Source organism: Carya illinoinensis, chromosome 6, assembly GCF_018687715.1.
Source record: "Carya illinoinensis cultivar Pawnee chromosome 6, C.illinoinensisPawnee_v1, whole genome shotgun sequence".
Classification (NCBI taxonomy): domain Eukaryota; kingdom Viridiplantae; phylum Streptophyta; class Magnoliopsida; order Fagales; family Juglandaceae; genus Carya; species Carya illinoinensis.
Genome location: NC_056757.1, coordinates 25,430,701 through 25,444,575, shown reverse-complemented (window position 1 = coordinate 25,444,575; position 13,875 = coordinate 25,430,701). Strand labels below are relative to the sequence as shown.

The 13,875-nt window shown below is 34.9% G+C and overlaps 1 protein-coding gene across 1 annotated transcript; it reads left to right on the top strand.

Annotated features, from left to right (window-relative positions):
• The first annotated feature begins 4,723 nt into the window (after nt 1-4,723).
• Nucleotides 4,724-12,369, top strand: LOC122314492 (potassium transporter 6-like). The gene is made up of 8 exons (XM_043130116.1): nt 4,724-5,356; nt 5,458-5,947; nt 6,037-6,090; nt 8,333-8,593; nt 8,689-8,741; nt 10,378-10,492; nt 10,586-10,840; nt 11,119-12,369. Exons 1-8 carry the CDS (start codon nt 5,318-5,320, stop codon nt 12,177-12,179), a joined length of 2,328 nt encoding a protein of 775 aa, XP_042986050.1. The 5' UTR covers nt 4,724-5,317; the 3' UTR covers nt 12,180-12,369.
• The last annotated feature ends 1,506 nt before the right edge of the window (nt 12,370-13,875 follow it).

Below are 13,875 nucleotides of genomic sequence, written 5' to 3'. Positions count from 1 at the left end.
TTATACATTTATATATTCATAAAGTGTGTAAGCTCAATATACTCTTTTTAAAAAACTAAATTTTTTATGATGGATTTCACTTTTTTAAATAAAATTTGTGAAACTTGTATATTCTAAAATAGTATGTAATATTACTTTTAATTGACAACAGTAAAATAAAGGTATAGGCAATTTTAATGTTTTTCTTTTTGAGTAGTGCTACACCATGGAGGGACCCCCAAGATGGTCCTGAGAAGGCCAAATGACCCTTCTTTTCATATAATTTTTTTAATATTCTTAAACATTTTAAAAAATAATAATAATAATATTAAAAAAATACTTCTTTAATCACTAAATTTTAAAAAAAAAATGTCGAAACCCATGTCAAGCAGGACTCAACTCTGGGTAGCTCTATCATTACCTTTTCTTTTTATCTTTGCTTCCAACTTATAAAATAAAAAAATAAAAAAACATTGACTTGCTATATTGTCAGTATGTTTTACTCCAACCATGTAAATTATTATAGAAAGGCTTGAATTAATTCATTATCTTTTGCTTCCAACTAAAAAATAATGTGGGACTTTTACAACATTATTATATATCATGTAGCATTGGTGTGATATACGTGCATGCATGACTTTATAGCTAATTCCAATATATATAATATTTATATATATTTCTTTCCCTCGTGTGATTCATAAATAAATTTGAAAATAGTTGTTGCGATTAAAGACAAGACCCACCCACCGGCCTTCTGTATCTTGAGTTTACATATATCGATCACACGATTCTCAGTTTAAAAATTAAAGAAATTAATCAGGCGCCGACCACTTCGTGAGATTCCATGATATGAGGAGATGAGGAAACAAGAATATAATATGCAGGGTGTCTTTATTTTTTTTTTTTTTTTTTTTTTTAAAAGCATTTTTTGTTATAAAAAAAAAAGATAAATAAGAAATTTATATGAAAAAATTATTTTTTTTAATAGTAAACTCTATTTATTTTTTAAATAATGCACGAAATTTACACAACTTAAAATTGCATCTAACATTACTCGTCTTTTTTATACTATATTCTTATGGGCATGCATTGATAGCATATCAGATGTGTAGTTATATAAGTTGATCTTAAAGTCCACTTCTCCTTCTTATGGGCATGCTCAGGTGATGCAAGATAAGTATTATAAAAAGAAACATATCTTGGAGTCCAAACTAGGCAAAGGTCCATCTTTGATTTGGAGGAGTTTATGCTCGGCAATGGGTCTATTGAAAGAAGGATTGAGATGGAGGATAGGTAATGGTCAGATGATAAAGATTTGGGGACATAAATGGCTTTCATCCCCAACATCTTTCAATGTTCAATCTCAAGTACGGGTGTTAGATCAAGATGCTGCAGTTAATTTACTCTTCAACAATGATGGTCAGGGATGGAATAAAGAACTTGTCACAGAAATTTTTGAGAATGAGGAAGCTGAACAGATTTGCCAATTACCTATCAGTAAGTATGGACATCCTGATAAATGCTACTGGGGCTACACAACAGATGGAACTTATACTGTGAAGAGTGGCTATTATTTGGCTCTGCAACAACAAAGGCTGCAGGAGGGTGAATCTTCTATGAAGACTGGTCTGGAGAATAGTTGGAAAAGATTATGGAGATTAGAGATACCTAAGGCAGTGAAACTTTTTATATGGAAAGCATGCCAAAATGCTTTATCTGTTCAGAAGAATCTATACTTGAAGCAGGTTCTTAAAGATCCTATGTGCATGATATGTAAGGATGAGGAAGAAACGGTTATTCATTTGCTATGGAGGTGTCCTGCTGCCAATGATGTCTGGATGGACAAACTAAGCCCAGTTCAGAAGTGCTGTATGCATGAAAGTGAATTTATGGCTTTATGGAAGAGCTTTTCAGACAAGTTGACAGAAAATGAGTTACAATGGGTAGCAGTGGCCATGTGGAGGATTTGGTTGAGAAGAAATAAATACTTGCATCAAGGTAAGCTGGATGATCCAAGACATATAGGCCAAGAGGTGGCAGAGTTATTGGCCCAATTCAAAGAAGCTCAGGATAGGATGCAAGGGGCTACTCAAGGAGGAAGAGCACTGGCTAGAGTGCAGCGATGGAGTAAACCGAATGAGGGCTGTATAAAAGTGAATTGGGATGCAGCAGTGGATACAGTTGCAAAGAAGATGGGTATAGGGGTGATTGTGCGAGATCATAATGGAGATATATTGGCAACTCTATTTGTGAACAAACCATTTTCTTCTAAACCTGTCTTAGCTGAATGTTTAGCTTTGTGTAGAGCTGTAGAACTGTGTGAGGAACTTAATTTTAGAAATGTTACTCTTGAAGGTGATGCACAGGTGGTGGTAAAAGCAGTGAACACAAAGGGTGACAACTGGATGTGGTTTGGGCAAGTGGTGGAAGACATACAAGGTTTGCTGAACCGAAGGCATGATTGGACAGTCTCGTGGGCACCAAGATCAACAAATACTGTAGCACATCAGTTAGCTAAGTTAAGTCTTCATTATGAGAGTGAGATTGTAATGATCGAGGAGGGTCCTGAGATTATCTCAGGTAATGTCTTGATAGACAAACTCTGTAATTGATCAATTATCAATGATATTTGATATGTCATTTCAAAAAAAAAAAAAAAAAAAGCCATAGTTTGATCATGAATCCTCATATATATATTTTCTTAATCTTTGTATTGCTTTTGCTTTAGAATAATTATAAAGTTTCCAACTTTATGAATCGACAATCTTCGTATCAAGGGCTTGCTATCTTCTTCTCTTTTTTTCTTTTTTTCTTTTTTTTCCTTTTAACTTATTGGGATAAAATGGATGACTTTTCTTTGTTGTAGGTAGTCTTTATTTTGATATTGGCAGTAATACAACTCAAGTCTTTTTGAGGCATTTAGTTCGTCATGGTGCTAGAAATTTCTTTGAGAAAAATGATTGGTAGATTGTTATATTGCACTGTTTTTAATTGATGTATAATTGAAGAAAGAGCAATTTTTAAGAGACGAGTAATGTTAGATACAATCGTAAATTGCGTAAATACTGCATAAATTTTTTAAAAATAATAAATTCTACTATTAAAAAATAAATTTTTTATATAAATTTTATATTTACTCATTTTTTTTAAATAAATTACACAGCATTTATACATTCCATAACAGTAAATATCATTTCTCTAAGCTAACAGGACACCATTATATGTTTTTTTCGTAAGACAGTTTAAGTGGCTTCACATCTTAACCAGTTACAAGAAAATTACTTAAAATAAAAATTGTATTTGCAAGCCGATATAAAGGCATAACATAATAAGATTTTATATGTTAAAAATAATCATTTAATTTTATGTTGCAAATAAAATCATATAACTAAGAATATAAAATATTCATTGAAAAAATATATTTCTTTAAAAAATCAGATCAACTACGAGGTGCCGTGTGCACCACTTTGGAGAAGGGTATGTTGATTTGATTTTTCTTTTTTGCAATATAATAGGTCCAAGTCGAGAATAAAAGTGTTTTATTTCATTTTATCTCATTATCATAAATTTTTTAAATTTCTATACAGAATATAATAAATAATTTAACTTTTTAAAATTTTAAAATAATAATATTAAAAGTTAATATTTTATTTAAATTTTAACTTTTATTTCAATTCATATCATTTGTTCTTATCTCAACTCACTATCCAAACGATGCCTAAAAAATAGTTGGGTTGATAATAGTTTTACTCATAGCAATGCTACACCCACCGCGAGATGGGTACCAATAAGTGTAATAAGTTTTTATATTTTTTTATTCATTTTTTTATCCTTAAATATTTTAAAATTAAATTCATAATATCATTTAAAAGTACTTTCTTAATCACTATAAAAAGTAAAATAAAAAAATATTGTGAAAACGTTCGTAATTATGATGAATTGTTCATAAAAGAGAAAATAAAATAATACAAAATTTAATATAGTTTGACAATGTGCTTACATTCACAGTAACGAGCTGCGTCAAAAATTTTACTATATGAAATTAGGGCTACATCATATTCGTTTTACTAACTCTAGTCGTACAGGGGTTTTAAAAAATTTCTAAAATACTCTCGCTCCACTCCACTCCGGCATCAATCTACTTTCTATAGATACATGTTCCACTCGAAAAGAGCCGCATAATACAACAAAAAGTATAGACACCCTAACTAGTAGGAGCAGCATTTTTCTTTTACAAGTGTTTGTAAAGGAAAAGTCCAAGCTAATCTTTGGATGATATCCATTCATTAGGAAATAGAATGTGCGTTCAACCCAAAACTAGTACAAATTGTCGGCTTCCGTTCATAATCTGCAACCAACTCTACAGTGGTATAAAAAAGAGAGGAATATTGAATATTCTGAAGCAGACAAAGGAAGCAAGGAAGAGACAGACGGGAACTGTCTTCAATTACTTGGGACATAAGAAGAAGGAAAATTGAATTGGATCTTAGAAATGATCGATTCAGGTTGATGATGCTGAGGCGGATACGTTTGGAAATGGCAGACTGGAAATCTTTTCAATCACTAGCAACACAAGGAAAAAACTTAGAATTGGATCTTGGAAATGATCGACTATACGAAACCAAGTTAAACCAAAACCATAACAAAACAAGAATGTATAAAAATCCAAGTAAAATCTTCCATTTATAAGCACCGTTTTTTTTTAAAGCAGAAGAAAAATCTATTGAAGTGCCACCACATGGCCATTTATCCGTGTTCCGATTATTCCTGCTAAATCTCAGAGACCACTTTGCCATTTCACCTCTCTCTCTCTCTCTAACCCCCAAGGGGTGTGTACGGTGTACCCCAGTACCCAAACACAAAAACGACCTCAAACAGCTGCATCTCTCTCTCTCTATCTCTTTTCCTGTAAAGCTGTCACGCAAAATATTTCAAAACTCGTCTCGGCCGTGCGGCTTTCTGCGTCTTCTTTTTTATGTCGCCGTATTCGTTGTTGTCCAACTGATATCCACGTTTTATCCTAAATTAAACCGAGCATAATTGTATCTTTTGTAACTGAAGATTACTTTGTATATCAGTACTTAATTCGAAGAGCACGAAACTGGGGGAGGGAGGTTTCGTAACTGGGTTGTCCTTGAATTCCTTCTACTTCTCAGTTGAAATATTGCTTTCAATCTCTAAAACTCATCTTTGATCTGGAAAGTCGCCTCCTTCGTTGAAGAATCATATTTTTCCGTCAAATATAATTGATAATTGCATTTTTGGCAAGTGGGTCTTCCTTGAATCTTTTAACTTCTCAGAAAACAATGACTTTCCTCAATTTCTAAGTTCATCAACCATGGATCTGGAACCTGGAGTTTATCAAAACCATGTTAAGGTGAGCTGGGAATATTCACAAACATGCATTAATTTTTTTACTGTGATTTTTCGAGGGAAACCCAGTTCAGTTTTGTGAACGAGTTGTTGTTTTTGTTGCAGAAAGAGTCATGGAGGACAGTGCTGACTCTTGCTTATCAGAGTCTTGGTGTTGTCTATGGAGATTTGAGTACTTCACCTCTATACGTATATAGAAACACATTTGCTGAAGATATCGAACACTCAGATGGCAATAAAGAAATTTATGGCGTGTTGTCCTTTGTGTTCTGGACCCTCACTTTGGTTCCCTTGCTGAAATACGTGTTTATTGTGCTTAGAGCTGACGATAATGGCGAGGGAGGCACGTTTGCGCTGTACTCGTTGCTGTGTCGACACGCCCGAGTCAGCTCACTGCCCAATTGCCAGTTGGCAGACGAGGAGCTATCGGAATACAAAAAGGACAGCGTTGTTTTGACCCCAAAAACCGGTTTTGGGTCGTGTTTGAAGTATACGTTAGAGAAGCACAGGGTTTTGCAGAGATTTCTGCTTGTACTGGCTTTGGTTGGTGCTTGCATGGTGATTGGAGATGGTGTGCTCACACCGGCTATTTCTGGTAATTTATTCGAGGTCTTGTTCTGATTCAAAGTTTGAAATTTTGGGTCTTTGTTACTAAGTTGACTGAATTTCATTTTATTCGTGCAGTTTTCTCCGCGGTTTCTGGCCTTGAGCTTTCGATGTCAGAAAAGCATCACAAATGTAAGACTCAGAGCTTTTATTTCAGTGTTTATTTCGTTAGGAGTTATTTGTTATGTCCTTCTGTTCAGTTTACATATGATGGTTGAGTAGCTTTTGGGTCATTCTCCTTTGATGTTTTGAAGGGCAAATGATAATATCTTACTTAAATCTGTTTTCATACGAATCAGTGAAGTTGGGCAGGTTTATTTCGAGTTCCTGTTCTCTTGTTCAACTGTATCCGATTTCAGATTTGGATTTTGAACTGTCGCATGTATTTTATCGAGTTTCCATTATGTAGACATGTTATCGTTCTCCTGGGAGTTGCTTTAATTTATATTCCTAATTAAAACCTTGAATAAAAAAGACTACCAGACGAGATAAACTCAGTCGAAGTTGAGTAGTTCAGTTTAAACTGTATAAGGATATTAAGAGTTAAAAAATAAAAAATAAAAATAAATAAAATAAATAAATAAAATAAAAAATAAAAAACAAAACAAAACAAAACAAAGTCTGTTTGTCAAAATTTGTAGGTAAGCTTATTTTAAGCTGTTTGTGAACTTAAAATGCAACTTAGTGATAAGTTTGAGTTTGGTTAGATCTCGTCATAATTTCCAAACCACCTCTGCTCCCAAGGCTAGGTCCTGTATTGTGGACCCTGCCACCAAATTTTGCATTTGGATACGTAACCATGCACAACAAACACATTGTAAATTGATCGGAATGGATATAGCAGCCAAGTTTTCTTTTCTTTTCTTTATTCTTTTTTGGAGGTGGGGTTGTTTAGAACAATTTTTAAACCTCTAATATCTCAAGCAGTGAGTCATGGCTGTGATCCCAAGAGGTTTGTCTTGTCTAAAATCAACCTGGACAGGCGGTATTAATGGAAAATTTAAATTCCAAGTTCACTATTTGGAGTATGTCCCTCTTTCAAAAGTACCCTATGTGAGTGGAAAGTGAGAAGTTAATTTCAAACAAAGGAAGTTGGATTCATAGCTACCCCTGAGGTAGTTTAAGGGTGATTACAAGATGTTTAAGGAGAAGAAAGAAACGCTGCATTGTCCATGTTCCGGCTCATTCCTGTGTTTATCTTATTTATGTCACTGGAACATATAAAATAAGGGCCAAGAGGAGCTATGATGGAAATCCAAAAATCTCTAGTTGCATACAAATTACCACAAAAAATCACTGTTGAAGGTTGGGAAGAGCAAGTGCCCAATAGACTTTCATGCTTCAGAACTTAGTCCCCTGCAAACCAGAACTTGTTAAAAGATGGTTTAAGTGTGTTGGTGGCCATCAAGCAGTGACCCAAGGATCTGTTTTCACTTTTTGGCTTTCTACTATTTTCTTCTATGTGCAATAATCTAGTTGGGTTCTATCCCCGGCTACGACATCTACTTATAATTTTAGCAACCTTTTACCTACCAGAAAAAGAAGGTTTCGGTGTAGTCTTGTTGACAGCCTCTTTACCTTTCATATATTGTCTGATTGGATTTGCACTTATGGCTGGTAGATCATCTTTGCCATGGGCTCAGTATGGCATTAGGTGGAGTTTAGTGGCTGCATTTCTAGGAGTAGTGCCAGTAACATCCCAACACATAAAACAGGGTAGATAAGAAGCTAACCTATGTTTGAATTTCTTGTCAGTACCCTACTGATTGCTAATATGCCAACTTACTGGAAATTTGGTAATATCTTGACTTGTTTACGATTTGAGGTAGAACACAGGCCTTCTCAAGAGATCCTGAATTTAGTTCCTAATATTGAGGTAACTATAATTGTATTACGACCTTGTTAAGGTGAAACAATATTGTGTATATACTTAACAGAGCAAAACAATCAAAGGAAATAATCTTGTCTTGTCTCTTTTAACTTATCAGCAGAAATCATCATTGAAATATCAAGATATTGATGATGCACATACCTTCAATGATTTTATGGGAAATGTAATAGTTCTTCAAATGTTCTCTTATTATCGAAGATGGTACTCCTTTATTGGTGAATGGACCTCCATTGTTTAGTTTTCATTTCATAATTTGTTTTTGATAATGTCAATTAAAAATTTCTGGATTGGAAAACTCAGACGCTTTGTCTTGTAATAGGATTTAGAGGTTTTACTTCATTGTTGGTTTCTAGCTTACATCTTTTATTTAACTTCTTGCATTAGCAATTGAAGTTTTGAACATTGAAACTTTTGGTCTCTTTTACTCTAAAATATATTCAACTGCCTTCATCTTATTTCCTGAAAGTTTGATACTTTTTGCAGATGTGGAACTTCCAGTTGTATGCATCATACTGATAGGCTTGTTTGCCCTTCAACATTATGGCACCCACAGGGTTGGGTTCTTGTTTGCTCCTATAGTCTTAACATGGCTTTTTTGCATTAGTGCCATTGGTATATACAATATATATCGGTGGGATCCTCACGTCTATCGAGCACTTTCTCCACATTACATGTACCATTTTTTAAGAAAAACTGAAAAGGAAGGTTGGATGTCCCTGGGTGGAATTCTTTTGTGCATCACAGGTAAGTAAGAACTTCTGATGATTAAGATTGATTCTAGTGCCAGTACAAGCAAAGTATTTTGTTTGTTTCCCTAACACCTATTTGCATTTTTCCAGGTTCGGAAGCGATGTTTGCCGATCTTGGGCACTTTTCACAGTTATCGATCAAGGTAAATCATTTAGCTACTTAATTTATAAATTACTCCTTTGTGGTGCTTGCTGTTGAGAATGAACCTTGTACGACGTATCAACCTTTTTTTAAGCCTATTTGCAGTATATGATTGAGTTCAAATTGTGTACCTCATCTCCTCACTATTTTGTAGGTGACAAGCCCTCCCCAACCCACCCCCCCAAAAAAAATAAATAAATAAATAAAAACCAAAAACATTGTCGTAGTCGTTATTGTGTTGCAAAGCAGATGCTTTCTAATGTCAAGGCATATTGGTTTTCATGCTTGCATATGGAACTATTTTCCGATACTAAAATCCTCTAATGCGATGCAGGTCAACCATTCAATACCTATGATAAATCTAATTGTGTCATGTAACTTGCACCATGTTATCACCTAGAATATATTTCATGGATTTTGATGTCAATGTGAAGCCTGTCTAATCAAGAATTCAGAGTTATCCATCTTTATTTGGAGTGCCTAAAATATGATTTTGTTATTTTGGTGGACATTTGGTTCAGTGTTTACATTGGAATTTGCATCAATTCAGACCTACCATTAGCACCCTAAATTATTTATCTGATCAGGTATATGTAAGAAAGCTATAGGTGTCTCTTGTGTATTTCCTTGTATATATGGTTGCTGTTTATGTATACCTTTCATTTCCAAGATTTGGTAAATTTTCCTTGATGAAAGCTATGTGGCAAAATTTTGGTTAAATGGTTCTAATTTTTGTCAGACACGAGCTACTAGTCTGATAGGGTAATGATTGATGGTAGTGTTCCTGACATGATAATTCCCAAAATACGAAAAAGGAACCTTCTTTCTTTTCCCCACATAACCATGCATGTTTAGGAATTGTTACTCAAATGTTTTGATTTAACCACAGTGGCCTTGGCCTACCCTGTTTGTAGAAATTCTGGTAGAACCTCCTCCCCCCCTCCCCCGGTGCTTTTCCCCTGATGAAATTAAGAGTCCTAGTTTTCAATTTGATAGTTTCTAAACCGAGTATTGGCTTGATATAAATTTGTTGGGCCTTTTGTCATGTTAACTGACAAAAAGTTGCTCACGTTGGCAAATTTTGAGAGAGGATAGAAGGTGCTACATTGATGGGATTGCAAAGAAACAATATACAGAGGCATGGTTTCGTTTTGCAGAAGAAGCATTAGCTCACTGTTGGTAGAATTTGCTCAATGTGGTAACGGCACTAATATGAGAATTTCTTTTTTGAAAGAGGACAGCACCTCACTGCTATTATTAATAATCCTCACTTAAAAGTGAAGGAATACCCCTTTCCCTCCTAAATCGGTTTTGTCTGCTTCATGGTGATTTCAACATTAAAGGAAAAGGAAATTAGATCTTCGAAGAAAGAGTTCATGTTACCTTTTCTAGTCCACAAATACCTCATGATACACTAAGAAAAAACCTTTGTTTTAGTATATACTTAATGGTTCTCAGGTGACATATTTTAATTACTTTCATACCTTCCCAGACAAAAAAAAAATGTTTGTATAGCATTGCCCGTGGCTTGTCTGCTATTAATGTTAAAATTTTGGGCTTTGGAGAAAAGATAAAGAGCACAAATACAGTCTCATTTTATGTATTTGGGCTAAAAACTAATATTCACATTTCTGCAGATTGCTTTCACGGCTGTGGTTTATCCAGCTTTGATTCTTGCGTATATGGGACAAGCAGCCTATCTATCTAAACATCATGATATGGAGCATGTTGGGTTTTATGTGTCTGTACCCGGTAGGTACTTTTGACTTGTTCTCCATAAAGTTAATATAGTTTGGATTACACGGTTCTCAGCTAATCAGAAATACCCCATGCCTCTTCTTCCAGAGAAGTTACGATGCCCTGTCCTTGTAATAGCTGTACTTGCTGCGGTGGTGGGAAGCCAGGCCATCATCACTGGAACTTTCTCAATCATTAAACAATGCTCTGCACTGGGTTGCTTCCCAAAAGTGAAAATTGTCCACACATCATCCAAAATCCATGGTCAGATTTACATCCCTGAGATAAACTGGATCTTGATGCTGTTATGCTTGGCTGTTACTCTTGGTTTCAGAGACACAAAGGGCTTGGGCAATGCATCAGGTATATGCAATAGTCATGATTTGTTAGACCCAACTGGATCCTTTTTCTAGTAAATCCTTTCCCAAGGATTTTCTTATCAAAATGAAGTTTTCCATCCCGCATTTAGAATCAAGAATTCTGAGACTTTTCTTTGATACTTTCTCGGCAATTACAGACCAATTTTAGCAGCTCTGTTTGTAAAAATAGCAATTACTCTTCAGTTTTAATGTTGTTTGGGATTCCACCTTTTTCTGTCTCTTTCACCTGAACCCATTAACCAGATACTTTGTGTGAAACAGGTTTGGCGGTCATCACTGTCATGTTGGTCACCAGCTGCTTAATGTCTCTAGTTATCGTCCTATGTTGGCATCGAAACGTCTTCTTTGCAATTTGCTTTGTATTCTTTTTTGGAACCATTGAAGCTCTCTACTTCTCAGCTTCTCTTATCAAGTTCCGTGAAGGAGCCTGGGTCCCAATCGCCCTTTCGGCAATCTTCATGATTGCCATGCACGTTTGGCACTATGGCACCATAAAGAAGTACGAGTTTGATGTGCAAAACAAGGTCTCGATCAACTGGCTACTCAGTCTGGGTCCCAGCCTAGGCATTGTACGAGTCCGTGGCATCGGCGTCATACATACTGAACTCGTATCTGGAATCCCGGCAATCTTTTCTCACTTTGTCACCAACCTTCTTGCCTTCCACCAGGTCCTAATTTTTCTCTGCATCAAATGTGTCCCGGTCCCACATGTTAAGCCTGAGGAGCGGTTTCTTGTTGGCCGTGTTGGCCCCAAAGAGTGCAGGCTCTACAGGTGCATCGTTCGATACGGATATCGTGATATTCACAAGGACGACATTGATTTTGAGAACGATCTTGTATGTAGTATAGCCCAGTTCATACGCTTTGGGAGAACTGGATCCAATAAAACAATTGAAGAGTTGAGGAAGGACGAAGACAAAATGACAGTGGTCGGGTCGTATTTTACACATGCAGATGGGATTCAAATAAGTGGGGATGATGTGAGCAATGTAGAGCCAGTTGGGCCATCAGAACTTAGGGAGATAAATCCATCACCGGTGATAAAACCACAAAAAAGGGTAAGGTTTATCATGCCGGAGAGCCCAAAAATAGATGCCAGTGCAAGGGAAGAATTGCAGGAGTTGATGGAAGCTAGAGAAGCTGGGATAGCTTACATACTGGGGCACTCTTACGTGAAAGCAAAGCATGGATCTAGCGCTCTGAAGAAGCTTGTAATTGACTATGGTTATGAATTCCTGCGGAGGAATAGCCGTGCAAGCACGTATGCATTTAGTCTACCACATGCATGTACTTTGGAGGTGGGCATGGTCTACCAGGTTTGATTTTACTCACTCAAAATTTGTAGTTTATGATGTACATTCTGTAGCCCTATGCAATAGTGAAAGACCCCCTCCTGTTGATGGTGGAAAAGAGAGCTTACACAGTTCAGTCATTTTCGCACTACAGTTCTTGTCCACGACATTGTATCTTTTTTGCAATAATAAAAACTCTTTCAAGTTATTCTATTCTCAAGTCGGTATGTAGAGCACACCATCTATATTATTTCATTGGTAAGATTTGATTTGTAAAATTCAAATCTTAAAAATTATCTCTCAAATCAAATTATACAATGTAAACACTTGATTGTGTGTTCTACCCACGGCTTGATAATAGAATTTTTCAAACTCTTTCGGCAAAAGATTCTTTTATTTGGGCGAAAAAACAATGTCCATTTATTGCCTGTGTGAAAGAAAACCGCTTAAAGCAGAGGTTGGAAAATGACATTCTCTTTGGAGAAAAAGAGTCCTTTATAAACAAAAAGGTGAGGAAAATGTTTTCCCAGAAAATATATCCAGTGGAAACAAACACAGCCTACAAATGAGGCATTAATCATGCATTTTCCTACTAAAATTTGCAATTATGATCATTGTATGAACTTGGAAATGATTAAAGGTTAGTTATTGTTGGATACATATGGAGCAAAATTTGATACATCAAAGTGATCTGTTCATCACGGTTTCCAGATCTCCTAGCAGTTAGCACCATACGTAAATTCAAAAGAGAACAACTAAAGTCGTAAAGGGATTTTATAAAAGTAAACTTACGAATTGACGTAGTTTCATGTGATCCATTGGATCTATTATATAATAAAGATAATTTTATAATTTGATGTATCAAATCAAGCTACATCATTATGTAAATTTGTTTTTGTTAATAGTATTCGTCTAATACAATATGACATCACAATATGACATCTTCTTGAAGTGCTTTCTCCCTTTGCGTGGAGTTCTATCAAGCTTTAATGGGCCTAGAGCTTGTGATAACAGATGAGTGTTGTCTCATTTAAGTCGAATTTTATTTTTGGGGTCGATGATAGTGCAAAGCCTTTTAAGGCCTAAAGGGCATGGCCCAGTAAATGGTTATCCTAACAAATAAGAGGAATATGACCAAGAGAAATCAGTACGTGTCATTTTGGGGATTTTCTATCTCTAATTACACCTATTGATGTGATATTTTTTAAATAGTTTTTTATTTAAATAAATGACATAAGAAATTAATAAAATCATGTTAAATTAGACGATATAATTAGAGATAATAAATTTAAAATGAATAATAACTTTACTTCTTTCTTATTACGTAAATTTCTAAGGTGATCTTCTAGCGTTCTTCCAATAAAAGAGGAGCTAAGAAATTTTATATCTCGTTTGGATGTTCATATGAGATGAAAGACTTATGAATGGTGGTAAAATAATGTATAAATAATAGTAATGGTTTGAGTTAAGATATTTTATTGGATTTTGAAAAAATTGTTGAATAAAAATATTATACAATTAAAATAACTTTAGAATATAATTTTTTTAAATTACTTTTCTTTTTAGATTTATAACATTTGAATTGATTTTTGTGTTTGGTTTTTTAGTTTGAACTTGAAAAGTATTTGGTTTTTTAGTAGTGTTTGAATATTTCAATAAAATGAGAAGAAATTAGATGAGACGATCTCAACATGCAAATGGGATCTAATCTTTTTATTTTTTAAAG

What these genes read in the sequence shown, in the direction of transcription:
- LOC122314492 (XM_043130116.1), top strand. Translation starts at nt 5,318, where the DNA reads ATGGATCTGGAACCTGGAGTTTATCAAAACCATGTTAAG. An exon ending in TTTATCAAAACCATGTTAAG is followed by an intron (nt 5,357 to 5,457) that starts GTGAGCTGGGAA and finishes TTTTTGTTGCAG; the next exon opens with AAAGAGTCATGGAGGACAGT. An exon ending in GGGCTTGGGCAATGCATCAG is followed by an intron (nt 10,841 to 11,118) that starts GTATATGCAATA and finishes TGTGTGAAACAG; the next exon opens with GTTTGGCGGTCATCACTGTC.